The sequence below is a fragment of the Colius striatus genome, chromosome 7 (genome assembly GCF_028858725.1).
Source record: "Colius striatus isolate bColStr4 chromosome 7, bColStr4.1.hap1, whole genome shotgun sequence".
In the NCBI taxonomy this organism is placed as follows: Eukaryota; Metazoa; Chordata; class Aves; order Coliiformes; family Coliidae; genus Colius; species Colius striatus.
In genome coordinates this window covers 861,886-886,475 of record NC_084765.1, presented here as the reverse complement: position 1 = coordinate 886,475, position 24,590 = coordinate 861,886, and the positions used below count along the sequence as shown (strand labels likewise).

At 66.6% G+C, this 24,590-nt stretch overlaps 3 protein-coding genes across 3 annotated transcripts; 2 read left to right on the top strand and 1 right to left on the bottom strand.

Moving 5' to 3' along the window:
* Positions 1-73: 73 nt before the first annotated feature.
* GPX2 (glutathione peroxidase 2) lies at positions 74-739 on the top strand. The gene is made up of 2 exons (XM_062000645.1): positions 74-298; positions 389-739. The coding sequence occupies exons 1-2, from the start codon at positions 74-76 to the stop codon at positions 737-739; spliced, it is 576 nt and encodes a 191-aa protein (XP_061856629.1).
* Positions 740-1,400: 661 nt separating this feature from the next.
* On the bottom strand, positions 1,401-2,963 carry CHURC1 (churchill domain containing 1). Its single transcript, XM_062000659.1, has 5 exons — positions 2,880-2,963; positions 2,660-2,795; positions 2,258-2,328; positions 1,711-1,808; positions 1,401-1,594 (listed from the first exon to the last, which is right to left on the bottom strand). Exons 1-4 carry the CDS (start codon positions 2,916-2,918, stop codon positions 1,716-1,718), a joined length of 339 nt encoding a protein of 112 aa, XP_061856643.1. The 5' UTR covers positions 2,919-2,963; the 3' UTR covers positions 1,401-1,594; positions 1,711-1,715.
* Positions 2,964-4,430: 1,467 nt separating this feature from the next.
* On the top strand, positions 4,431-24,397 carry SPTB (spectrin beta, erythrocytic). Its single transcript, XM_062000569.1, has 36 exons — positions 4,431-4,523; positions 8,091-8,288; positions 8,375-8,526; positions 8,705-8,878; positions 8,971-9,062; positions 9,146-9,226; positions 9,308-9,423; positions 9,555-9,667; positions 9,751-9,938; positions 10,022-10,139; positions 10,847-11,005; positions 11,081-11,383; positions 11,741-11,891; positions 11,983-12,850; positions 13,421-13,558; positions 13,643-14,402; positions 14,480-14,682; positions 14,769-14,859; positions 14,934-15,080; positions 15,158-15,421; positions 15,556-15,771; positions 15,850-15,939; positions 16,024-16,287; positions 17,148-17,278; positions 17,515-17,719; positions 17,814-18,188; positions 18,644-18,888; positions 18,997-19,135; positions 19,227-19,311; positions 19,397-19,593; positions 19,713-19,822; positions 20,165-20,249; positions 22,152-22,321; positions 22,395-22,568; positions 22,676-22,718; positions 23,934-24,397. Exons 2-36 carry the CDS (start codon positions 8,141-8,143, stop codon positions 24,102-24,104), a joined length of 6,966 nt encoding a protein of 2,321 aa, XP_061856553.1. The 5' UTR covers positions 4,431-4,523; positions 8,091-8,140; the 3' UTR covers positions 24,105-24,397.
* The last annotated feature ends 193 nt before the right edge of the window (positions 24,398-24,590 follow it).

Sequence of the window (24,590 nt, the reverse complement as noted above, 5' to 3'; positions counted from 1 at the left end):
CCATCACGTGGGCACGGGCAGCCCTTAAGGCACAGCGCCGGGGCGGGAAGCGGCAGCCGAGCCGCCCGCAGCCATGGCGGTGCCCGTCGCCAAGTCCTTCTACGACCTGAGTGCCACCACCTTGCAGGGGGAGAGGGTGGACTTCAACGTCTTCCGAGGCCGCGTGGTCCTCATCGAGAACGTGGCGTCCCTCTGAGGCACCACGGTGCGGGATTACACCCAGCTCAACCAGCTCCAAGCCCGCTACCCGCGCCGGCTGGTCGTGCTGGGCTTCCCCTGCAACCAATTCGGCTACCAGGTAAGTCCCCGAGGGGCACGAGGATGGGGAGGGGGTACGGGGACAAACACGCCGCCACCTTCCCACCCGTTGGTTCCTTCGGCGCCGCAGGAGAACGGCACCAACGAGGAGATCCTCCCCCTCCTGAAGCACGTGCGGCCGGGGGGCGGCTTCGAGCCCAACTTCACCCTGTTCCAGAAGTGCCAGGTGAACGGGCAGGACACCCACCCCGTGTTCGCCTACCTGAAGGCTCAGCTGCCCACGCCGGCCGACGAGGCCTCGCACCTGATGGCCGAGCCCCGCTTCGTCAGCTGGAGCCCCCTGCGCCGCTCCGACCTCTCCTGGAACTTCGAGAAGTTCCTGGTGGGGCCCGAGGGGGAACCGTTCCGGCGCTACAGCCCCCGCACGCCCACGGCACAGCTGGAGCCCGACATCCAGCGCCTCCTCAAGCTGGCCAAGTAGGGCTGGGCACCGCCCTCGTGTGTCCCACCACCACCGACCCATCGCCCCCCACCCCCCTGCCAGCTCTCTGCCAGGTGACAGCCCCCCTCCGAAACGTGCCGCAGGGAGGGGGCTCGATGGGGGCTGAGGGCTGAGGCCGGCGGGCTGCTGTGGGCTGGTGGCAATAAACGAGCCAGAGGGAGAGTGTGTGTGTCCGTGGGGTGATTTCATTTTGGATGGGGGGTGGTGGTAGAGGACAAGGAGAAAGGAGCCCCGGAGTGCTGCATGTGGGAAACTGCGGGTGTTGCTGGGGCTGGGTGCCAAGAGCAGCACCCTCACCCCAGGGGAGCGATTTCGGCAGCAGACTCCAGCCCTGGAGCAGGGCTGTGTTACTCACCCCAGGGAAATGCATCCTGGGGGGGGCTGGGAGAATGTGATCCCACACACGCTCCACACAGCCCCCGGGGGAGCAAAAACCATGAGGTCGCTTCTCAGCAGCGTTTGGGAGAGCAGAAGGGGCTCAGAGATGCAGGAAACAGCCACATCTGCTACAGAGGGAGGAATCCCACAGAGCCCAGCCACGGGAAGCCCTCTCTGATGCCTGAATTGGGGCCCAACACTCCTCACCATCTACAGGGAGTCCAGGGGGGTGAAGCCCCCAACCCCACACACTCTGCACCACTGAGCTGTAACACGTCACGTTTATTGCCCCCACGCACGTGGGCTGCCAAGGTGGGCTTTTCTGGGGTGACAACAGGCTGGGCCCCCTTCTTCAGCATAAAGGGCGGGGTTTGGGCTGCGGTGCTTCACCCCATCCCTGCAGCTGGGGTTGGGGCTGCGGGGCTGCGGCAGCATCGAGCATCAGGCAGACCCAGGCTGGAGGTTTGGAGAAGAGAATCAAGTCAGTGCCCCAGGGACCCGGCTCATTGCGGCGAGGAGCAGGGAGGGAGGTCCTGGGGGGCACCCAGGGACTCGTGGTGGGTCACACAAACCCTCTTCAGAAGAGGGGGGTCATCTGGCGAGGGTCGTCGGGCAGGATGCTGACGGAGTCCTCGGCGCGGCCGCAGAGCAGGCACAGCATGGTGTACTCCTGGGGGCACACAGCGAGGGGGCTGCCAGCGCCACGCTCCGGGCACGGCCAAGGAAACCGGAGCCTGAGCCGGCACCTGATCCCTGATTGCAATCAAACCTGGCCAGGGGGGGATCTCGTTTCGTCCCCCCACCCTCTAGCCCATTTTTCCACTGTTTAGCTGCTGGGCAGGCAACGTGCCAGGGAGGGCTGGGAGAGAGCTGCAGCACATCGTGGGAGGCGAGAGGTGAGCTGCCCACACCATGACTAGTGCCAGGAGGCTGCAGGTAGCCCCAAGCACGGGGATGTGGCTGCAAAGCCTTCAGGGCTGGTGCCATGGAGGAATGAGCGGGGCTGCCCACGGCAGGGTGAGAACCCGGAGGCAGAGGAACAGCCCAGGGCTTGGATTAGGATGTGTGTGGGGGTGGGGAGCTGCGGAGGGGGGAACCACGGTGGTCCCCTGGGTGTACCTGGTACTCATCCACCACGCTGAAGGTGTACTCGTGGCGGGCAATCAGGTGGTGGCAGTTCTTGCAGAGGTCTGTGGAGGAGAGAAAGAGCTAAGGGGACACTGCCATGCCCAGCTGTGGTGCCACTGCCCAGGGGAGCACTTCCCCCTCCAATCCCCCGGGGACAAACCCTTACCCTCTGTGCCTTCATCCCCTGGAGCACTGACCCCACACCACCCCAAAGGTGAGTCCCAGAGCATCAAACCCTCCAACCCCCCCTCCCCAGCCCCTTCCCCTCTTAACCTCCCTGACCCTCCTCCTCCTCCTCCCCAAGCCTCGAGATCTCCCCCGGGCACCCCATAACCCAGGTACCGTCCCTCCCCGAGGCCTCCCTCCGAGCCCCAGCCCCGCTCCCCGCCGCACGGTCGTAGGTGACGATCTCCTCCCCGCCGTGCAGCCCGGCCGCGCGGTTGCTGAGCAGCACCAAGTCCCGGCGGCCGCACTCGGCGCACCCCACGAAGTTGAGGAGGAAGGAGCCGGCTTCCAGGCAGGTGGTACCCTACGGAAGGCAGCAGCAGGCTGTGGCTGTGGCCGGGGCCGGGGCCGGGGCCCGCCCCGCCGAGCCCGGCCCGGCCCCACGTACCCGCTCCGGGTACTCGGTGCCCACGCAGCCCCCGCACATCGCTGCCGCCGCCTCGCAGATCTCGCGAGGCTTCCGCGGCGGGGCGGGGCTTGTCCCTACGGACAGCGAGGTGATTGGACAGCCGTGGAGTGGGCGGGGTTTAGCAGGTTGGGGCGTGGCTTTGCCCTTTGTGGGCGTGGTTTGTGTGTTGTGGGCGGGGCCAATCGGTCCGCCCCCCCCGCCGCGGGCAAGGGGACGGGGGTCCGGTCCCCACCGACCCCCACTCGCCATCGCCCCGGTAGTGGCTCCCCGAGTCCCCACCCCGGGTCGCCTCGGATGAAGCGAGATGGCTAGGAGAGCGTCCCGCAGCCGGCCCCTGGAGCCCCCTGCCCAGCGTCTGGGCAGCTAGTGCTGAGTTGTGGGTGCGGGAGTGTCTTAGCGCAGCAGTCTGGGGAGGATGTGGGACCGGGTGAGGGCAAGCACGGCTAGTTGTGGGGGTGTCTGAGCTAGTAGGGGACACCTGGCAGTGTCTGTGGAGTGCCTGGGAATAGCTGGGGGACACCCAAGGCTAATGGGAGACACACAGAGTTACCGGGGGGAGGAGTGTGCCGGGATCTCGTTGGGGGACGCCTGGGGCTAGCTGCAGGCTCCTCGGGGGTAGTGTGAGCACCTGGGGCTAGCTGCAGGCTCCTCGGGGCTAGTGTGAGCACCCGGGGCTAGCTGCAGGCTCCTCGGGGCTAGTGTGAGCACCCGGGGCTAGCTGCAGGCTCCTCGGGGCTAGTGTGAGCACCCGGGGCTAGCTGCAGGCTCCTCGGGGCTAGTGTGAGCACCCGGGGCTAGCTGCAGGCTCCTCGGGGCTAGTGTGAGCACCCGGGGCTAGCTGCAGGCTCCTCGGGGCTAGTGTGAGCGCCTGGGGCTAGCTGCAGGCTCCTCGGGGGCTAGTGTGAGCGCCTGGGACTAGCTGCAGGCTCCTCGGGGCTAGTGTGAGCACCTGGGGCTAGCTGCAGGCTCCTCGGGGGCTAGTGTGAGCACCTGGGGCTAGCTGCAGGCTCCTCGGGGCTAGTGGGGGACATGCAGGGCTACCTGGGACCGGCTGGGGGACACCCAGGGCTGATGGGGTGCCTGGGAGCAGCTGAGGGACCCTTAGGGCTGGAGGACGCCGGAGAGAGCTGGGGGATGCTCAGGGCTCCTTGGGGTCCCCCCTCCCCCGGAGCCGGTGCCAGCTGAGGTGCATCCTGGGCTAGAGGCGGGCGTTGGGGGGTGGGCAGCCGGCTAGCGGGCGGCAGCGGGGCCAGCCCGAGCTCCCAGAGGGTAGCCAGAGGCGGGCCGGGGGGTGCTGGCCGCGGGGGCTCCGGCGGCAGCCGGGGGATGCTGCGCCGTGGCGGTGGCGGCGGCGGCCGGGGGGGGCCGCTGTGCTGCATTGCGGGGCAGGCGGCCCGTCCCCGTCCCCGCCCGCCTCCGCCCGGCCCTCCCGGGGGGGAGCGGGGCTATCTGGGCCGGGCAGCTCCGCTGGCCCCGGGCAGGAATGTCCCTGCGCGCACAGATAATGTTATTTATATCGCAAGCAAGGGCGGCTCCGCTCCCCCCGCCCCGCTCCGGTCCCGGCTCCGGCCCCGGGCCCGCCGCCGCCGCCGCCGCCGCTCCTCCGCCCGCCGCCCCGCGCAGGTGAGAACCGCGGCCGGCCCCGGGCGCCGCCGGCGGGTACCGGGATGCGCCGCCTCCGGGGAGGGAGGGAGGGGGGGAACGGGGGACGGTGCGCCGGGGGACGCTGAGCCCCGGGGAGAAGCGGGGGGGCGCCGGCATTGGGGTGCAGCACCGGGCACGGTCCCGGGGGGGCTGCGGGGACGGAGCAAAGTTTGGCGGGGGAGAGGGGTTGGGGGGGCGGGGGGCTCGGCATCCCCTTTCCCCCCAGCCCCCCCACCGCTCCCCGCGGACGGCGGGGACCCCGCGTCACCCCGTGTCCCCCGGGGCTGCGCTCCCCCGCGGCTGCCGGGAAGGACGGAGCGGGCGGGAGGGAGAGCGGCGGTGACTTTCTGGGGACACCCCGGGGACGCTTCTGGCCGGGGAGGTGGGTGACAACCCCAGAGCGGGTGCCCGCCCCGGTGCTGGGTGCTCCCGGAGCCGCCGACCGCGAGCTGGTGGGACGCGGTGGGCAGAGGCGATGCGCGGTGGGTCTCGGTGGGGCACAGAGCCCGCCCCCCACCCCTCCCCGCCCGCCCGCCACCGGCAATTTTTAGCGACTGGGGAAACTGAAGTTACTGGGATGAGTTTTCTGGCCGCCGTGCCCTTGCCCCCCCCTCGTCCCGACGTGGCTGCAGGAGGATGCTGGTGGGTCCCAGGAAGCCAGGGACCACCCCAGGGCTGGTTTCTCCCCTTCCACGGAGAGCTTTTGCCTTTGTAAATCTCCAGCTGCCAGAGTCAGGGGGTTGTGGTGCCCTTTGCTCCGCTGGGTTAAGCCAACGACGGGGTGGCCAGCAAAGGAGATGCCTGCAAGCCCAGTGGATGCCACTATGGCACATTTTGCGGCTATTGGGTGCTTTTAGAGCCCTGGCTGGTGACTTTGGTGTAGGCAAGAAGGAGCAAGGGGGCAGCTCCTAAGAAGGGAGTGGGGCTTGGCCCTCGCTGTGCGCAGGGGAGGCCTATTTATAGCCAGAAATGTCTGTGGAGTGTCAGCACGTGTGCGTGTTGCCGCTCGGTGCCTGGAGGTTTAGGTGACACGGGACAGTCCTGGCACGGCTGGCATCCACCCCCGTGCCGGCCCTGGGGAATCCCAAACCTTCACCCATGGGGTGAGAGCGTGGCTGGGGAGCCGTGGCTGGAGAAGCCGTGCCATGCCATGCCCCGCCATGCCCAACAGCCCCATGCTGTGGTGAGCGGCCGTGCCGAGCGGGGCCATCTGCTCCAGGCCATGTGCCTGAGAGGCAGACGGCTGGCAAGGATGGGGGGTCCTGGGGATGCCCCCCAAGCTCTTGCCCCCTTCCCAGTGATGCTGAGCGCTGGCTTGGTGGAGATGCAGAGTTAAAGCATACAGCAAAGCAGCCGGGGTGATGCCAGGCCCCAGGGACGTGCCAGGCTGTGGGTGCAGAGCACGGGGCAGCGGTTTCGGGGTGTTTATTCCGGGGGAGCCTCCATGAGCTCCTGTGCACCAGCAGCCGGCGTTTTGGCAGCACGTTGCTGTGGCGAGGGCTGAGCCGGTGAAGGGGCCCAAGTTTTGGCAGGTGCCAAAACCACCTCTCTGACCACCCTCGGGGTGCAGGGGGGATGTTACCCGCGGCCGTGGGGGCACCTCGGCGGCGGCACGCTGCCAGCCCCTCGCCGGGAAGTGCTGATTCACGGTGCCGAGCCGGCGGCCGGGGAAGATGCCGCTGCCCTGGCCCTGGCTGCAGGATGCTGGCGGCGGGGCTGGCAGCCCGGCGGTGCCCCGGGGCGGCGGGTGCCGGCGGCAGCGCGGCTGATGCCAGACGGGGCTGTTTGGAAGGCGCTGGTGCGGCAAGAGGGAGATTTAAAGGGTCAGCGAGCACCCGCGCTCGAGATGCACGTTGACGGCTCCCGTCTGCCCGGCCGGGGCTGCCTTCAGCGCAGTCCCCTCCTCCTCCTCCTCCTCCTCGTACTCGCAGCAGCGGCCCCGTCGTTGTCACGGTGGTGGTTTGGGGATGGCCAGCCCAGGACCGAGGTGCCCCAGAGAACTGACGCAACTCGGCTCACCCAGCCCCTTTGCAGCCCCCGGGCAGACTGGCTGCAGTTCTCGTGGCCTTGGGGCGGGGGTTCCCCCAAATTTGGGCCTGCCCCGGAGTGTCCTGCTCCGGGTGAGCCCGGTGCTGTGGCATAGAGGGCTGTGAGCTCTGCTCTCGCCCGCTCCTGCATGTTCTTGTGTGCTCTCGTGTGCCTTCTTGTGTGTATTCACACGTCCTTGCGTGCACACTCCTGCACGTCCTCGGCTCACACGTGTGAGCTTTTGCACACTCTCATGCTGCTACACGTCCTTGCTCACATCTGTGTGCTTTTCCATGCCCTGGCCCGCTCCTGCATGTCCTTGCTCACACGTGCATGCTCTGGCACACTTCTACATGCCCTTGGCTCACATGTGAGTGCTCTTAACACACTCTGGCATCTCCTGCACGTCCTTGGCTCACACGTGTGTGCTCTGACAGGCTCTGTCGTGCTGCTGCATGCCCTTGCTCACTTGTGTGTGCCTTTACACTCCCCTGGCACAGTCCTGCATGTCCTTGCTCACACACGTGCACACTGGCAAACTTCTACATGTCCTTGGCTTGCATATGTGTGCTCTTACACACTCTGACCTGCTGCTACACATCCTTGCTCACACATGCACGCTCTGGCAAGCTTCTTTCTGTCCTTGGCTCACACATGTGAGCTTTTACAGCCCCTGCCACGCTCCTGTGTGTCCTTGCTCGAACATCCAAGCACTTTCATGTCCTTGCACGCTCCTGTGTGCCAGCCAGCTCCCGAGCCAAGGCTCTGTCTGCGTGGCTGCGATTAGAGCGCGGAGACGGGGGCCCAGCCCAGCCCTGCTGGCCCTGATAACGCTCCCCCCCTATCTCTGGGGGGTCCCCAGGGGGTTCCAGGAGGCCATCACAGCTCACAGGGACATGAGGAGTTTGGGGGTGCCCGGGGGTTTCCCCCAACTTGAGTCGTGCACCCGCAGCTGAGGGCTCCCGGCAGCTCTGGGGTGCTGGAGGGGTCCCACGCAGGGTGCTGGCTGTGGAGAGCCCCAGCCCGGCTCCCTGCACCCCTCGGGGGCCCCAGCAGCCTCCTCCCGCCCGGCCCAGCCACCGCCAGCTGCTCACAGGCATTTTTAGATACCGGCCACGTCCTATCTGTGTCTCAAATGTCCCTGGGGGCGGGTGGCCTCCCCCCCGCCGGCAGCTGTCACCCGCTTTCTGCCACGGGCACCCAGGAAACCCCCTCCTCCATGGCACAGGCATCAGGGTGGGTGCCAGCAGCGCTTCCCCCAAGAGCACCCAAGGGTTGGGGGGAACAGCCCTGTGGACCTGGGATGCCGAGGGGGCGAGTAGCCACAGGTACTGCTCAGCACAAGGGTCTGTGTTGGCTGGGCGAGTCCCTGAGCGTGTGGCACCCAGGTGCCCCCCAACACCTGGGTGAGGGTGAGGCTAAATCCCTCTGAGCAGCTTAACCCGCAGCTCTGAGCCGCAAATCCTCCTGCGGGCTGCGGTAACGCCGGTTCTCCCGCGGCTCCCGCTTCTTCCTCAGGGGCCTGTCGCCGGTAGCCGACGGCCACGTGGCCGGGGGACGCCAGGACCATGAGCTCTGCCAACGACTACGAGCAGCTGGAGCTGCAGCAGCAGTACAGCCGCATCAACGTGCGCTGGGACGCCTCCGACGATGAGCTGGACAACGACAACAGCTCGGCGCGGCTCTTCGAGCGCTCCCGCATCAAAGCCCTGGCAGGTCGGGGATGGGGGTCCCCTGGGGCTTCCCCCCTTGGCTTTGCCCCCCCACCCCTGGTGCCAGCGTGGCCCTGCTCTGGTTTGCAGACGAGCGGGAGGCCGTGCAGAAGAAAACCTTCACCAAGTGGGTGAACTCGCACTTGGCTCGTGTCACCTGCCGCATCTCGGACCTCTACATGGACCTCCGGGACGGCCGGGTGCTCATCAAGCTGCTGGAGGTGCTGTCAGGAGAGCTTCTGGTAGGACCCTCATCCAGCTGGAGACCCTGGGACCCTGTGCCATGCCATGCCAGTGCTCCCCTGAGGCTGTTGACCTCAGCGTCGAGCCAGGTTGGGTGGTGGCTGTGAAGGGTGTCCCTGGGCAGGGATGGGGGTGCTTGGCATGGAGGGGAGGGTGCTGAATGCTGCCGTGTCCCAGCCTAAGCCCACCAAGGGCCGGATGCGGATCCACTGCCTGGAGAACGTGGACAAGGCCCTGCAGTTCCTGAAGGAGCAGAGGGTACACCTGGAGAACATGGGCTCCCACGACATCGTGGACGGCAACCACCGCCTCGTCCTCGGCCTCATCTGGACCATCATCCTCCGCTTCCAGGTGGGACTGGGTAGGGGAGGAGACACCCCTCATACCTCGTTCCTCCTCCGTGGATGTCCTCTTCCATCCCTGGGGTGTCCTTCTGCCCCCAGATCCAGGACATCATCGTGCAGACGCAGGAGGGCCGGGAGACGCGCTCTGCCCGCGACGCGCTGCTGCTCTGGTGCCAGATGAAGACGGCGGGGTAGGTGATGGGACCCTCACCCCAGCGCAACGGGGATGTTGGGGTGGCTGGAGGGTGACGGTGACACGCTGTCCCCGTCGCAGGTACCCCCACGTGAACGTCACCAACTTCACCTCGAGCTGGAAGGACGGGCTGGCGTTCAACGCCCTCATCCACAGGCACAGGTAGGTGGCGCGACAGCGGGTGGTGGCACCTGGGGATGTCCCAGGGCTACATCACCACTGCCTCGTGCCTTCTGTCCCCAGGCCCGAGCTGATTGACTTCCAAAACCTGACCAAGTCCAACGCCCGGCACAACCTGGAGCACGCGTTCAGCGTGGCAGAGCGGCACCTGGGCATCACCCCGCTCCTCGACCCCGAAGGTGAGGCTGCTGCTGCCAACCCTCCTGCCTCAGCTTCCCCATTAATGGAGAGACCTTGTGGAAGGAAGGGGTGGGGGCACGAAGGGACCTGGGCGATGCAGAGGATGGGTGAGGACTGAGACCTCTTGCAGATGTTTTCACGGAGAACCCTGACGAGAAGTCCATCATCACCTACGTGGTGGCCTTCTACCACTACTTCTCCAAGATGAAGGTGCTGGAGGTGGAGGGCAGGCGTCTGGGCAAGGTAAGGGATGGCGTTGTGGTGGTGGTGGTGGGTGGTTCTGCCTGGGTGCTGGCACCCCGTGCTCACCGCCGAGCTCGCCTCAGGTCATCGAGCACGCCAAGGAGACGGAGCGGATGATCGAGGGCTACGGGGGCCTGGCCTCTGACCTGCTCACCTGGATCGAACAGACCATCGTGTCCCTCAACAGCCGCAGCTTCGCCAACTCGCTGGCCGGGGTGCAGCACCAGCTACAAGCCTTCAGCACCTACCGCACCGTGGAGAAGCCCCCCAAGTAAGGACCCCCCACCCCGCCGTGCTCACGCGGTGCTGGGGAGCACCCCTGGGCGCCCCGAGCTCAGGTCTCTCCTGGGGCAGGTTTCAGGAGAAGGGCAATCTGGAGGTGCTGCTCTTCACCATCCAGTCCAGGATGAGAGCCAACAACCAGCGTGTCTACACCCCGCACGAGGGACGCCTGGTCTCCGACATCAACCGGGTACGGGGCCGGTCCGGGCGGCCTGGCTGTGTGCCGGGACACCCTGTGACCTGGGGCCAGCTCTGCTCGTGGTGTCCCCAGGGGCTTTGGTCCCCAGGGTTGTCCCGGGGTGGGTCAGGGGGCTCGTCTCAGGGCAGATTGAGTCTGTCCCAGGGTAAGTCAGGTGCGTCTTGGCTCAGGTTGGGTCTGTCTCCTGGGACAGGTCAGCTCCTGGGGCAGGTCGGGTCCATCTCAGAGCAGGTTGAGTCTGTCCCAGGGTGAGATCTATCCTGACTCAGGATGGGTCTATCTGAAGGGTAGTTCAGGTCCAAGGGCGGTTCAGGTCCATCTCCCAGGACAAGTGGAGTCTGTCTCCCAGGACAGATCAGCTCCCAGGCCAGGGCAGGTTCAGCTTCCAGGGCGGGTTGAGTCTGACCCAGGGCAAGTCGGGTCCGTCCTGGGTCAAGCTGGGTCCATCCCAAGTGTAGTTCAGGTCCAAGGGCAGACTGAGTCTATGTCCCAGGGCAAGTTGAGTCCATCCCAAAGCAGGTTGGGACCATATTTTGAGGCAGACCGGGTCCATCCCAGGGCAGTCCAGGTTCCTCCAGCCACACTCCCCAACCCATGGGGCACGTTGTCACCAGCAGAACACGACAGTGGGTGGGTGGGTGAGTGGGGGGGAAGTGGGGTGCGAGTGCCCCCTCCTGTGCAGTGCCACCTCTCCCCAGGCCTGGGAGCAGCTGGAGAAAGCGGAGCACGAGCGGGAGCTGGCGCTGCGCACCGAGCTCATCCGGCAGGAGAAGCTGGAGCAGCTGGCGCGGCGCTTCGACCGCAAAGCCGCCATGAGGGAGGCCTGGCTCAGCGAGAACCAGCGCCTGGTAGCTCAGGTGAGGCCCGGGACACCCACCCTGGGGACAAGGAGATCCTGCCAGACCCTCACTGTGGGCTTTGTGCCGGTGCAGGACAACTTTGGCCACGACCTGCCGGCGGTGGAGGCGGCCAAGAAGAAGCACGAGGCCATCGAGACGGACACGGCCGCCTACAAGGAGAGGGTGCAGGCCATCGAGGCGGTGGCGAGGGAGCTGGAGGTGGAGGGCTACCACGACATCCAGCGCATCAAGGCGCGCAAGGACAACATCCTGAGGCTCTGGGAGCAGCTCCTGGAGCTCCTGGCCGCCCGGCGCCGGCGCCTGGAGATGAACCTCACCCTGCAGCACCTCTTCCAGGAGATGCTCCACAGCATCGACTGGATGGACGAGGTCAAGGTGAGCCACGTGTGGGACGCCCCTGGGGAGGCAGGTGGGGTGCTGGCGGTGGGGTTTGGGTACTGGTGATGGGTTTTGGGGTGCTGGTGATGGGATTTGGGTGCTGACAGTGGGTTTTGAGTGCTGGTGGTGGGATTTGGATGCTGCCTGGCGGTGAGTTTGGGATGCTGGTGGTGGGTTTTGGTTGCTGGTGGTGGGGTTTGGTTGCTGGTGGTGGGATTTGGTTGCTGGTGGTGGATTTGGGGGTATTGGGGTGGATTTTGGGGTGCTGGTGATGGGTTTTGTGTGCTGGCAGTGGGTTTTGGGTGCTGTATGCCAGTGCTGGTGGTAGATGTGGTGGTTGGGGCTCTCCCTCAGGTGCAGCTGACGTCACCTGAGATCGGGAAGCACCTTCTGGAGGCCGAGGAGCTGCTGCAGACCCACCGGCTGCTGGAGGGTGACATGGCCCTGCAGGCAGACAAGACACGAGCCGTCAGCGCCGCCGCCCTCCGCTTCGCCGACACCGAGGGTAGGCACGGCGGGACGCCCTGGGACCGCGGCACGGCCGGGGGATGCCGAGGCCACCCCGCTGACGGGCGCCCACCCCACTCCCCTGCCAGGCTACCGTCCCTGCGAGCCCAAAGTCATCCGGGACCGCGTGAGCCACCTGGAGCTGTGCTGGCAGGAGCTGCAGAGGCTGGCAGCCCGGAGGAGATCTCAGCTGGAGCAGTCGCGCTCACTCTGGACCTGCCTGTGGGAGCTGGACGAGGCGGAAGGCTGGATCAAGGAGCAGGAGCAGCTCTACTCCTCGCTGGACTTCGGCAAGGACCTGCCGGGCGTGCTGCTGCTCCAGCGCCGTCACGCCGCCTTCGAGGCCGAGCTGCGCAGCCGGGGCGGCCGGCTGGAGCGGGCGCTGGCGGCAGGCGAGGGGCTGGCGGCCACGGGGCAGGCGGCCGGGCGGCTGCGGGAGAGGGCGGCGGTGGTGCGGGCCATGTGGGCACAGCTGGAGGAGTTGGCGGCCTTCCGCCGGAGAGGCTTGAGGGAGGCCGAGGGCTTCTTCCAGTTCCAGGCGGAGGCGGAGGAGCTGGCGGAGGGGCTGCGGGACGCCCGGCGGCGAGCGGCCGCCGAGGAGCTGGGGCAGGATGAGTCCCGCACCCGCGCCTTGCTGCGGCAGCACCACGAGCTGCTGGAGGAGCTGGCGGGCGCCCGGGAGCAGCTGGACGGGCTGGCCGGGCAAGCCGAGGGCTTCCCCCCGGAGCTGAGGGCCGGCCCCGAGGCGCAGAGCCGGCTGGAGGCCCTGCGGGAGCTGCACGCCGAGGCAGCCGCGCTGGCCGAGCAGAGGGGCCGGCAGCTGCAACACGCGCTCGACCTCTACACCGTGTTTGGGGAGAGCGACGCCTGTCACCTGTGGATGGGGGCCAAGGAGACGTGGCTGGGGCAGCCGGAGGTGCCGCAGGCGCTGGAGGACCTGGACGTGGCACAGCACAGGTAGGGAGGGGCTCCTGTGGCAGTGCTGCTGTGCCGGGGCAGGAGGGGAGGCAAGTTCTCGGCCCAGAGACAACTTGGGGCTGGAGGGTGGTCAGAGGTGGACAATGGAGCCGGGGAAGGGGCTGGAGCATTGATTTAAGGAAGCTGAGGAAGGGGCTGGAGCACAAGGGTGCTGGGGAGGGGCTGAGGGAATGGGGGTGTTGGGGCTGGAGAAGAGGAGGCTGAGGGGAGACAGGAGCACTCTGTGACACTCCCTGACAGGAGGCTACAGGGGGCTGGGACCAGGCTCTGCTCCTGAGTGACAGGACAAGAGGCAACAGGCTCAAACAGCCCCAGGGGAGGTTGAGGCTGGAGCTGAGGCTGAGCTGTTTCCCTGGGAGGGGTGTGAGCCCCTGTGCCAGGCTGCCCAGGGAGCTGGGGCAGTGCCCAGCCCTGGAGGGACCCCACAGCCCTGGGGCTGAGGTGCTGAGGGCCGTGGGTCAGTGCTGGGTTGGGCAGGGGGAGGGCTCCAGCAGCTCCAAGGGCTTCTCCAACCCCAACACCTCTCTGGTTTCTATGGACATCCCCCAGGCTGGATGGGCTGGAGCAGGAGATGGCCACCGTGGCTTCCCAGATCGCCGCCGTCAACCAGGCGGCCGACGGGCTGCTGGCCAGCGGGCATCCCCGCAGCCCGCAGGTCCGGCAGTGCCAGGAGCAGCTCCACCAGAGGTACGGTGCCGTGCGGGTGAGCCTGAGTGGGTGACGCCGGGACCTTTGAGCTGGTGCCAACCATCACCCTCCTCGGCCCCGCAGGTGGGACCGTTTCAGGGAGCTGGTGTCGGAGCGCCGCCGGGCCGTGGGCTCCGCGCTGCGGCTCCTCAACTACCGCCTGGAGTGCGAGGAGACGCGGCAGTGGCTGCAGGGCAAAGCCAGGGCGGTGGAGGCCACGGCCGAGCTGGGCCGCGACCTGGCTGGTGTCCTGGCCACCCAGCGCAAGCTGTACGGCATCGAGCGCGAGCTGGCGCTGGCCGAGGAGCGCCTGGCCGCCCTGCGCTCCCAGGCCCAGCGCCTGGGCCACGAACGGCCCGACGTGGCCGAGGAAGTGGGCGAGAGGCTGGCGGCGGCGGCGGCAGCCTGGGACGAGCTGCAGGCGGCCCTGGGCGAGCGGGCAGCCTCGCTGGGGGAAGCCGGGCAGCTCCGCGGCTTCCTGCAGGACCTGGATGACTTCCAAGCTTGGCTGTTCGGGGCTCAGAAAGCCGTGGCGGCCACCGACGACGTGCCGGCTTCTGTGGGCGAGGCGGAGGAGCTGCTGCGGGGGCACGAGGCGGCGCGGCGGGACGCGGAGGAGCACGCGGCCGCCTTCACCGCCCTGGTGGAGATGGGGGAGAGGGTGGTGGGCGAGCAGGAGGACCCCCAGTACGAGGGGCTGCGGCAGCGCCTGAGCGGCGTGGAAGCCGGCTGGGCCGCCCTGGGCAGGATGGCAGAAGTCCGACAGCGCTTCCTCACCCAGTGCCACAGCTTCCAGGAGTTCCTGCGCGACGCCAAGCAGGCGGAGATCCTCCTCACCAACCAGGTAGATGTCCTGGGGGGACAGCCCTTGGTCTGTGAGTGCCCCAAGAGGGCGCTGACCCACAGGGTTGTCCCCCCTAGGAGTACATGCTGGCACACCTGGAGCTGCCCACCACGCTGGAGGGCTCGGACGCCGCCCTGCGCCGCTTCCAGGGCTTCCACGCCGGCATGGAGAGCAGCACAGAGAAGATCCCAGAGACGGTGGCCGGTGGCACCGAGTTGGTGGCTGAGGGGAACATCTTTGCTGAGAAGATTGCTGAGAAGTGCCAGGCCCTCCAGGAGCGGTGAGTGCGGCCAGGGGCTGGCGGGTGGGCAGGGGGCGTGTGCCCGCCGGGCTGACGCCGCTGCCCGTCTCCCGTTGCCCTGCCAGGCACGCGGCCGTCACAGCCAAGGCCGAGGAGGCGGCGGGTTTGCTGCAGGACAACCACGAGCTGCAGACGTTCCTGCAGAGCTGCCGGGAGGTAGGCACGTGGCACGGCCGCGGTGGAGCCGGGAGGGTCCCTGCCAGCTGAGCTCTGACGCTTGTTGCCCGCAGTTTGACGCCTGGATGGACGAGAAGATGCTGACGGCACAAGACGCCTCCTATGGCGAAGCCCGCGGTCTCCATGGCAAGTGGCAGAAGCACCAGGCGTTCATGGCCGAGCTGGCACCCAACCAGGGCTGGCTGGAGAAGATTGAGGCGGTGGGTGCTGGCGCCTGTGGGCTGGGAAGTCCTCGTCGCGTTGCGGTGGGCACCAACCCCTTCGTTGTCTCCGGCAGGAAGGGAAGGAGCTGGCGAGCCGCAAGCCGCAGTACGGCGAGGTGGTGACGCGGCGGCTGGCCGAGCTGCGCCGGCGCTGGGCCGAGCTCTGCGGCGCTGCCGAGGAGAAGGGCCGGCGGCTGTTTGAGGCCAACCGCTCGGCACTGCACGCCCAGAGCTACGGCGAGCTGGAGAGCTGGCTGGCGCGAGCGGAGGAGGAGCTGCGTGCCGCCGAGCAGGCCCAGGACCTCACCGCCACCAACAAGCTGCTGAAGAGGTTGATGGTGAGCGGTGGTGGCACCTCACCCTTTCCTTTTGGTCCGAGGTGCTGGGTCGTGTCCCTAAACGGGGCTGGCTGGTGCCTTGAGGGTCCCCAGCCCGGCTCTGCCGCTCAGCTCCCACGGCTCTGCCCCACCAGAGACTGGAAGAGCAAGTGGGAGGACGGATGAAGGAGCTGGAGGAGCTGGAGTGGCAGGGCCTCCCTGCCGCCGGGGACGTGCCGGATGCCGGTGGGGACGAGAAGAGGCTCCGGCAGCGATTCCTTGAGGTGTTGGAGCCGCTGCAGAGGAAAAGGAAGGAGCTGGAGAGTGCTAAAGCCATGTACCAGCTGGGGAGGGATCTGGAGGATGAGACGGTGAGCATCACCCCCAGGGCGGGCGCTGGTGGGCCCGGGGGCTGCCGCTGGGTGCTCAGCGAGTGCTCTCGCCCGCAGCTCTGGGTACAGGAGCGGCTGCCCCTGGCCAGGTCCACCGAGCACGGCACCGACCTGCCGAGCGTGCAGCGCCTGGCCAAGAGGAACGAGGTGAGCCCCGGCCGGTCCCTCGGGACCCCTCCCCTCCCTCCGCGGCACGGGCGAGCCCCGCGGTGACCCCCCTCCCACCGGCAGACGCTGCAGAGGGAGCTGGCGGGACATGCCCCCCGCCTGGCCGAGGTGCTGAGCCGGGGCGAGGGGGCAGCACGCAGCGCGGAGCTGGAGCCGCGGGTGCGGGAGCTGCGGGAGCTGTGGGAGACGCTGCGGGCAGAGGCGGCCGCGCGGCAGCGGCGCCTGAGCGAGGCCGGCGAGGCGCAGCAGTACTACCTGGATGCCAGCGAGGCGCAGGCCTGGGTCAGCGAGCAGGAGCTCTTCATGGGAGCTGAGGAGAAGCCAAAGGTGAGGGGTAGCTCCTGGTTGTGCCCACGGCTCCGGGGGAATCTGTGCCATGCCGTGCCACACTGTCCTCTGACAGCCCAGGCTGTGCCACGCTGTGCTGTTAAACATCACCCAGTGCCATACTCTGCCATGCTGTTACACACCATCCCACACCATGCCACGCTGTGCCATCTCAGGCTATGCCATTACATGCCATGTCAAGCTGAGCTACAACATACCATCCATCCCATACCATGCTGTGCCATTGCACACTATCTCATGCCACATTGTGCCATTGCATGCCATGCCACACTATCCCATGCCATGCCATGCCACATTGTGCCATTGCATGCCATGCCACACCATCCTGTTCCATGTTGTGCCATTGCATGCCATGCCATTCATTACACACCATCCCATGCAGTGACACACCATACCACACCATTACATGCTGTGCCACATCATACTGTGCCATGCCACACCATCCCATGCCATGCATATTGTGCCATTGCATGCCATGCCATGCCATCCCATCCTATGCCATGCCACGCTGTTACACACCATCCCACACTGTGTCATGCTGTGCTGCCCTAGTCCACGTCACCCACACCACCCTGTGCTGTGCCATTATGACCATCCTGTGCCATCTTGTACCATTACAGCCCATCCCCTGTCACACTTGGCCATTGCAACCCATGCCCTGCTTACACCATCCCCTCCCGTGCCAAGCCGTGCTCTTACACCCCACGCCACGCTGTCTGGGCCAGGCCATGCCCCTCTGAGCTCAGTGGGTGAGGGAAGGATGTGCCCATGTGGTGGGTGCCAGGGCAGCACTGTGGTCCCTGTGCCATGGCTGTGCTGATGGGTGCTGCCACGCACAGGATGAAGAGAGCGGCTTAGTGATGCTGAAGAGACACGTGCGGCAGCAGCGCTCCATCGAGGACTATGGCCAGACCATCAAGGAGCTGGCAGGGAGAGCTCAGCAGCTGCTGGCTGCTGGGCACCCTGAAGGGTAGGTGCCCTCGCCGTGTGTCCCTTGGGGCAGCCCCGTGCCCCTCAGCACTGGGGTGGGTGGTTGAGCTGGAGTTCTGGAGGCATTTGCTGCCCCGGTGCCTCGTTCCAGTAGGGTTGGATTGGGAGGTGGTGGCAGAGGGAGACGCCCAAAAAAGACCCCCAGGGAACAGGGGTGGGTCAGGGACGTCTTTTGCCGGGTGAGAACTGGGGTGTCTGTGTGCCGGGGCCGCGCAGGGAGCAGATCATCCGGCTGCAGGGCCAGGTGGACAAGCACTACGCCGGGCTGAAGGAGGCGGCCGAGGAGCGGCGCCGGCGCCTGGAGAACATGTCCCACCTCTTCCAGCTGAAGCGGGAGGTGGAAGACCTGGAGCAATGGATCGCCGAGCGCGACGTGGTCGCCTCCTCCCAGGAGATGGGGCAGGACCTGGACCATGTCACGGTGAGGTTGCCGGCGTGGGCGTGGCAGTGCCTGGGAAGGGGGAGCTGGTTTATAGTGGGGGGTCAGGCTTGATTGTTTTCTTCCTCCTGTGCAGCTCCTGCGGGAGAAGTTCCGGGAGTTCGCCCGGGAGACGGGCAGCGTGGGGCAGGAGCGCGTGGACAGGGTGAACCTGGCCATCGAGGACCTCATCGACGCCGGGCACGCGGAGGCAGCCACCATGGCCGAGTGGAAGGATGGGCTGAACGAGAGCTGGGCCGATCTCCTGGAGCTGATTGACACCCGCATGCAGCTCCTCGCCGCCTCCCACGACCTCCACAAGTACTTCTACGACGGCTCCGAGCTGTTGGGCCTCATCGCTGCCCGGCGCCAGGAGCTGCCCCAGGACCTGGGCGAGGATGTGGGCACGGTGGAGGCTTTTCACCGCATGCACAGCGCCTTCGAGCGAGACCTCCAGCTGCTGGAGACGCAGGTGAGGCAGCGTCCTGAAGCTGGTGGGGGGAGGCCTGGTGCTGCTCTTGTCTGTGCTCAGCATCCCTCATGCTATCCCCATGCTCAGCATCCCTCGTGCTCTCCCTATGTTCAGCATGCCTTGTGCTCTCCCCACACTCAGTATCCCTCGTGCTCTCCCCATGTTCAGCATGCCTTGTGCTCTCCCCACACTCAGTATCCCTCGTGCTCTCCCCATGCTCAGCATCCCTCATGCTCTCCCTATGTTCAGCATGCCTTTTGCTCTCCCCACACTCAGCATCTCTCGTGCTCTCCCCACACTCAGCATCTCTCGTGCTCTCCCCACGCTCAGCATCCCTCATGCTCTCCCCACACTCAGCATCCCTCGTGCTCTCCCCCACACTCAGCATCCCTCATGCTCAGCATCCCTCGTGCTCTCCCCACGCTCAGCATCCCTCGTGCTCTCCCCCGGGACAGGTGCAGCAGTTTCGGGAGACAGCAGCACGGCTGCAGACCGCCTATGCCGGGGAGAAGGCGGCTGGCATCCAGGAGCAGGAGCAGGAGGTGGCACGAGCCCTGCGGGCGCTGCTGGAGGCGTGCAGCGGGCGCCGGGCACGGCTGGTGGACACGGCCGACAAGCACCGCTTCTTCAGCATGGCACGGGACCTGCTGTCCTGGATGGAGAGTACCGTCCGGCAGATCGAGACGCAGGAGAAGCCCAGGTAGGGCTGTGTGCCCAGCGGGCACCTGCTGCTGTTTGCCAGGAACTGGCACCGAAGCCACCAGCGACAGCGGTGCCACCACTGATGCTGTTGCTTCTCTGTCTGCAGGGATGTCTCCTCGGTGGAGCTGCTCATGAAGTATCACCAGAGCATCAGGGCAGAGGTGGATGCCCGGGGCAAGAACTTCACCACCTGCATCGAGCTGGGCAAGAAGCTGCTGCAGCGCAAGCACCAGGACTCGCCTGAGGTGAGGGCAGCCAGGGCCAGTGCCCCCTCAGCCCACGCCGTGACTGTGCCACCCCATGATGGTGTCACCCAGCGACTGTGTCCCCTCACAGATCAAGGCGAAGCTGGTGGAGGTGGTGGAGAAGAGGAAGGCCATGATGGAAACGTGGGAGCAGCGGTGGGACCGGCTGCGGCTGTGTGAGTGTGCCGGCGGTGCCGGGCCGGCCGGGAGGGGTGGTTGGTGGTGGGCAGGGGACTGAGCGCTGCCCGTCCCTGCCCGCAGTGCTGGAGGTGTGCCAGTTCTCCCGGGATGCCTCGGTAGCCGAGTCGTGGCTCATGGCCCAGGAGCCCTACCTGGCCAGCAGCGACTACGGGCAGACGGTGGATGCGGTGGAGAAGCTGCTGAAGCGACACGAGGCTTTCGAGAAGTCCTCGGCCACCTGGGAGGAGCGCATCGCCGCCCTCAGGAAGCTGACCACGGTGAGGGAGGCTCGGCGTGGGGCACAGCCTTGCTCTTCTCCCTGCCTTGCCTCGGTTTCCCCCACCCCACCTGCCTGCCAGCCCCCCTCTGCTAACCCCTGTGCTCCCTCCCCTGGCAGCTGGAGCTCCTGGGCGGGCGGACGCTGCGCGAGGGGCTGGCGCGGGACGGGCTGACGCGCGACGACGCTCCCGACTACCGCCTGGACCTGGACGGGGAGCTGGAGGCTGGGTAAGGGAGGCCAGTGCCATCCCCAGGCAGCGTCTCGGGCGAGGGCTGCCCAGGGAACCCGCCTGGCACGCGGGCAGGGCCTCCAGCATCCCTCTCGTCCAGGCACTGAGGGGTTTTTGTAGCCATCTGCCCTATGGGAGCAGCAAATCGATGCAGGGGAAGAGCAGAGATGAAGGTCGAGCGCTGCTGTGCTGGGGTTTTCATCCCTCAGGGGGGATGGAAGAGCAGCAGCCACCTCCCAGTCCTGTGGGAGCTGCCTTACCCCAGGGAGCTGGCTGGGAAGGGGATTTTGGGGTGTCCTGCTCTGCCCGGGCTGCTAAGCAGGCTGCCTCCCTGCTGCAGGTCCGAGGAGGAGGATGAGGAGGAGAAGAGGAAGGGCACGAGCACACAGGACGCCTCTTCGCCCACCACCGATGGACTAGAGCCGGTCAGTTCTCGAGTTTAGCTTTCTCCTTCCCTGGCAGCAAAAAAGGTGTCCCTGCATGTCCCACAGCTCCTGGCACCCCCCTGGACGTTTCCCTGGCATGCCAATGACTCCCTGCACCCTCGGCCCTTGCCTTGTTCCTGACCTTGTTCCTTACCTTGAGTTGAATAAATGCTGAATGACCCCAAAAAGGTCGGATGGGCACACGGATGCTGCACCATCCCCTTCACCTCGGCTCCTGGGGCAGATGGGGGGGTCCTGGCTCAGAGCAGCAACCAGGCTCAGTCTGGCAGGCAGGGGCTGGCACTCCAGGGGTGCAGGAGTGGCTCTGGGCAGCAGCTGGAGCTGGAGGTGGGAAGATCTCGACCACCATCCTCTGCCATCGGTGAGGCAGCCTGGGAGGAACCCACGGGGACACCCCACAGCTCCAGCCCGGTGGCACCCAGCTTTCCCAGTGCCCAGCCCTGGGAGTGGGGCCAGTGGAACGGAGGGCACGTGGGGCAGAGCTGCCCATGGACACACAGCCATGGATGGCACTCTGGGCTGGCTGTGCTCACATCAGCCCCACAGCATGTGGCCTCTCAGGGCATCGTCACCCCATGCAGATGTCACCCCACAAGGCATCAGCACCCCAAGAGACATCATCACCCCATGGGGCATCGTCATCCTGCAAGGCATCGTCACCCCGAGGGGCATTGTCACCCTACCAAGCATAAGCAGCCTGTGGGGCATTGTCACCCTACGAGGCATCAGCATCCCACGAGGCATCAGCACCCCACGTGGCATCATCACCCTGTGAGGCATCATCACGCCAAGAGGCATCATGTCAATGTGGGGTATCAGCATCTGTCAAGATATTATCAGCCTGTGGGATGTTGGCACCCTCTAAGGCATCAGCAGCCCGTGGGACATCATTATCCCTCCATGGCATCGTCACCCCACGGGGCATTGCCACCCTGGGGGCATTGTCAGACGGATGCTGGCTGCTTTGTGCTCACTGCCACCCTCTCTGCTCCCCCTGTGCACGCTGCCTGCTTGGGGACAGGATGGCTTTCTGGTCACTGCAAGCTCAGGGACAGGATGGCTTTCTGGTCACTCTGCCTGCTTGGGGACAGGAGCCCCTTCTGCCTCTTCTGCCTGTCTGGGGACATGGGTGTCTTCTGGCTCTTTGGGGACACCATTGCTTTCCACTGTCCTTCTGATCCTCAAGGGATGGGATCATTTCTGCCTGCTTGGGGACATGGGCATCTTCTGGCTATTTGGGAACCAGGTCCCTCCTTCTCTACCTGTCTGGGGACATGGTGGGGACAGGACCCCCATCTGCCTGCTTGGGGACAAGACCATTGCCTGCTTGGGGTCACGATCCTTCTCTGCCTGCCTGCTTGGGGTCACAGTCACCTCCTGGTTGCCAGTGCCAGCATCCCTCCTACGGTCCCCCTCAGCAGGACCCTCTCAGTATCTGTGTCCCTGTGGGGCTGGGGCTGTCCCCAGGAGCAGGAGGAGGGGACAGGCACCCCAGGACTGTCATGCCCTGCTACTGCACCCTCCTATGGCACCCACCTGGATGGGCATCACTTCCTGGACTGGACCTTGTCTGCCCACCAGCATCCCCCCTTCTCCCTGAGCCCCCTGCATGAGGGACACCAGGGTGGCTTCCCTGGCTCAGCTCACCCCCAACCTGGGGGTCCCCTGGAACCAGGGTGCAGGTACTGCGACACTGAGGTCCTCCCAGTAGCTCCAGTACAGGCGCTGCTGATGTCCCTGCCCCCGAGAGCTGGCACCTACCACCATGCCACTGGCTTTGAGGACCACGAGCCCGTGCTGGGTACCCTTGGGAGGGGATGGCACCTCAGGACGTGGCTTTAGCGACACGCCGGTGTAACGGGGGCTGTTGCTTTGCGGCAGCTGGCACGGACAGCGGGCAACGACGAGCCGGCGCCACCGAGCCCACGGGCACCGCGGGATGAGCCGGAGGAGCCGGCCACGCTGCCGGCCCGCACCTGCAGCATCCAGCTGGAGGGTTACCTGGGCCGCAAGCACGACCTCGAGGCGGCCACCAAACGGGCATCCAACCGGTAGGCACCACGGCGGCGGCGGCGGCGGCACGGGCACGCGGCGGGCGGGCTGACGGGCACGCTGTGGCCGCAGGTCGTGGAGCACACGGTACTGCGTGCTGCGGGGCGGCCAGCTCGCCTTCTTCAAGGATGCCAAGAGCCGGGCGCTGGGGCTGCCGTGCCACGGCGAGGAGCCCCTGGGGCTGCGGGATGCCCTCTGCGAGGTGGCCGCCGGCTACAAGAAGAAAAAGCACGTCTTCAAACTCAGGTGAGGCTCCCCCCCAACCCCGCCATCCGGCGTGGCACGGGGAGGGGACGCGGTGTGGCGTGGCCGGGGTGGCACACGCCTCGCTGGCACGTGCCCTCTGTCCTCAGGCTCAGCAATGGCAGCGAGTGGCTCTTCCACGGCAAGGATGAGGTGAGGGGTGGCCCAGAGGGGGCTGGAGAGGCTCAGAGGGGACTGGCAGTGCCCAGGAGGATGTAGGGTGGCCAGTGGTAGCCAGGGGGACACAGAGTAGCTGGTTGGTGGCTACCAAGGGACATGGGGGTGGCCAGAGATGTCCAGGGTGACAGAGGGTGGCTGGTGGCTCCTGGAGGGCACAGGATGGCTAAGGATGCCCAGGGCTTAGCGAGGGGACCAGAGCTGCCCAGGGGACAGGGGGATGTCCAGAGATGTCCAGGGGGACAGAGGGTGGCTGGTGGCTCCTGGGGGGCACAGGGTGGCTAGAGATGCCCAGGGCTTAGTGAGGGGACCAGAGCTGCCCAGGGGACAGGGGGGTGTCCAGAGATGTCCAGGGGGACAGAGGGTGGCTGGTGGCTCCTGGGGGGCACAGGGTGGCTAGAGATGCCCAGGGCTTAGTGAGGGGACCAGAGCTGCCCAGGGGACAGGGGGATGTCCAGAGATGTCCAGGGGGACAGAGGGTGGCTGGTGGCTCCTGGGGGGCACAGGGTGGCTAGAGATGCCCAGGGCTTAGTGAGGGGACCAGTGGTGCCCAGGGGACATGGGGGTGTCCAGAGATGTCCAGGGGGACAGAGGGTGGCTGGTGGCTCCTGGAGGGCACAGGGTGGCTAGAGATGCCCAGGGCTTAGTGAGGGGACCAGTGGTGCCCAGGGGACATGGGGGTGTCCAGAGACGTCCAGGGGGACAGAGGGTGGCTGGTAGCTCCTGAGGGGCACGGGGTTCCTGGGACTTAGCAGGGGGACCAGAGCTGCCCAGGGGACACAGGGGTGGCCAGAGATGTCCAAGGGGGACAGAGGGTGGCTGGTAGCTCCTGGAAGGCACAAGGTGGCTAGAGATGGCCAGGGCTTAGCAGGGGGACCAGTGGTGCCCAGGGCTTAATGGGGGGACCAGAGGTGCCCAGGGGACACAGGGGTGGCCAGACATGTCCAGGAGGACAGAGGGTGGCTGATGGATCCCAGGGGACAGTGGCCATGGCAAGGGGACATGGAGGTGGCCAGAGATGCCCCGTGGACATGGAACGGGGACCAGCCGTACCTGGCAGGGTGGGGGGTGACACAGGGTGGCTGATGGTGCCATCAGGATGTGGTGTGGGGCTGGAGAGGGCGCAGGGGATGATGTGGGGCAGGCAGGGTGACTGGGAAGCCTCCCCTGAGCCAGTGCCTGTGCCCACAGGAGGAGCTGCAGGCCTGGCTGCAGGGGCTGAGCACAGCAATAACCGAGTGCCGGGGCAGCCGGGGGAAGGCTCAGAGCCTGCCCCTGCCCCCGGCCCCAACCCCCCCCGAGCCCCCCCTGCCCCGCAAGGACAAGGAGAAACGGTTCAGCTTCTTCCCAAAAAAGAAATGAGAGGCTGCCTGCCTCGGGGAGCCGGCGGTGCCCGTGGCCACGCGTGCTCACACCGCGGGCCGGGGCTCTCGGGGCGGCTGCGGGGTGGCACACGTGTGCAGGAGCCACACGGCCCCGGGGATGGGCGCACGGGTGAGCACACGCGTGTGCCCGTGCTGAGGGGCGCACACAGGGGCACGGGGCAGCGTGTGCAGGCCCCGTATGTGTGTGCCACAGCCCGTGGGCACACCTGTATGTATAGATTTGTATTTATATATATACATACGTTTCCTGGAGGCGATCGCAGACGTGCACCTGTGTGTGTGTGTGTGTGTGTCCTCTGTGTGCACACGCGTGTGCAAGTGCCCCTCGATGCGTGTGCACCCCGGGGATGCCCCCCCTGCCCTGCCCTGCCCCTCCCCTTGCACAGGGGTGTGCAGCAGCCCCGTGCACACACCTTGTCCCTGCATGCACACGTGTGCACACGCGTGTCCCTGCATGCAGGCG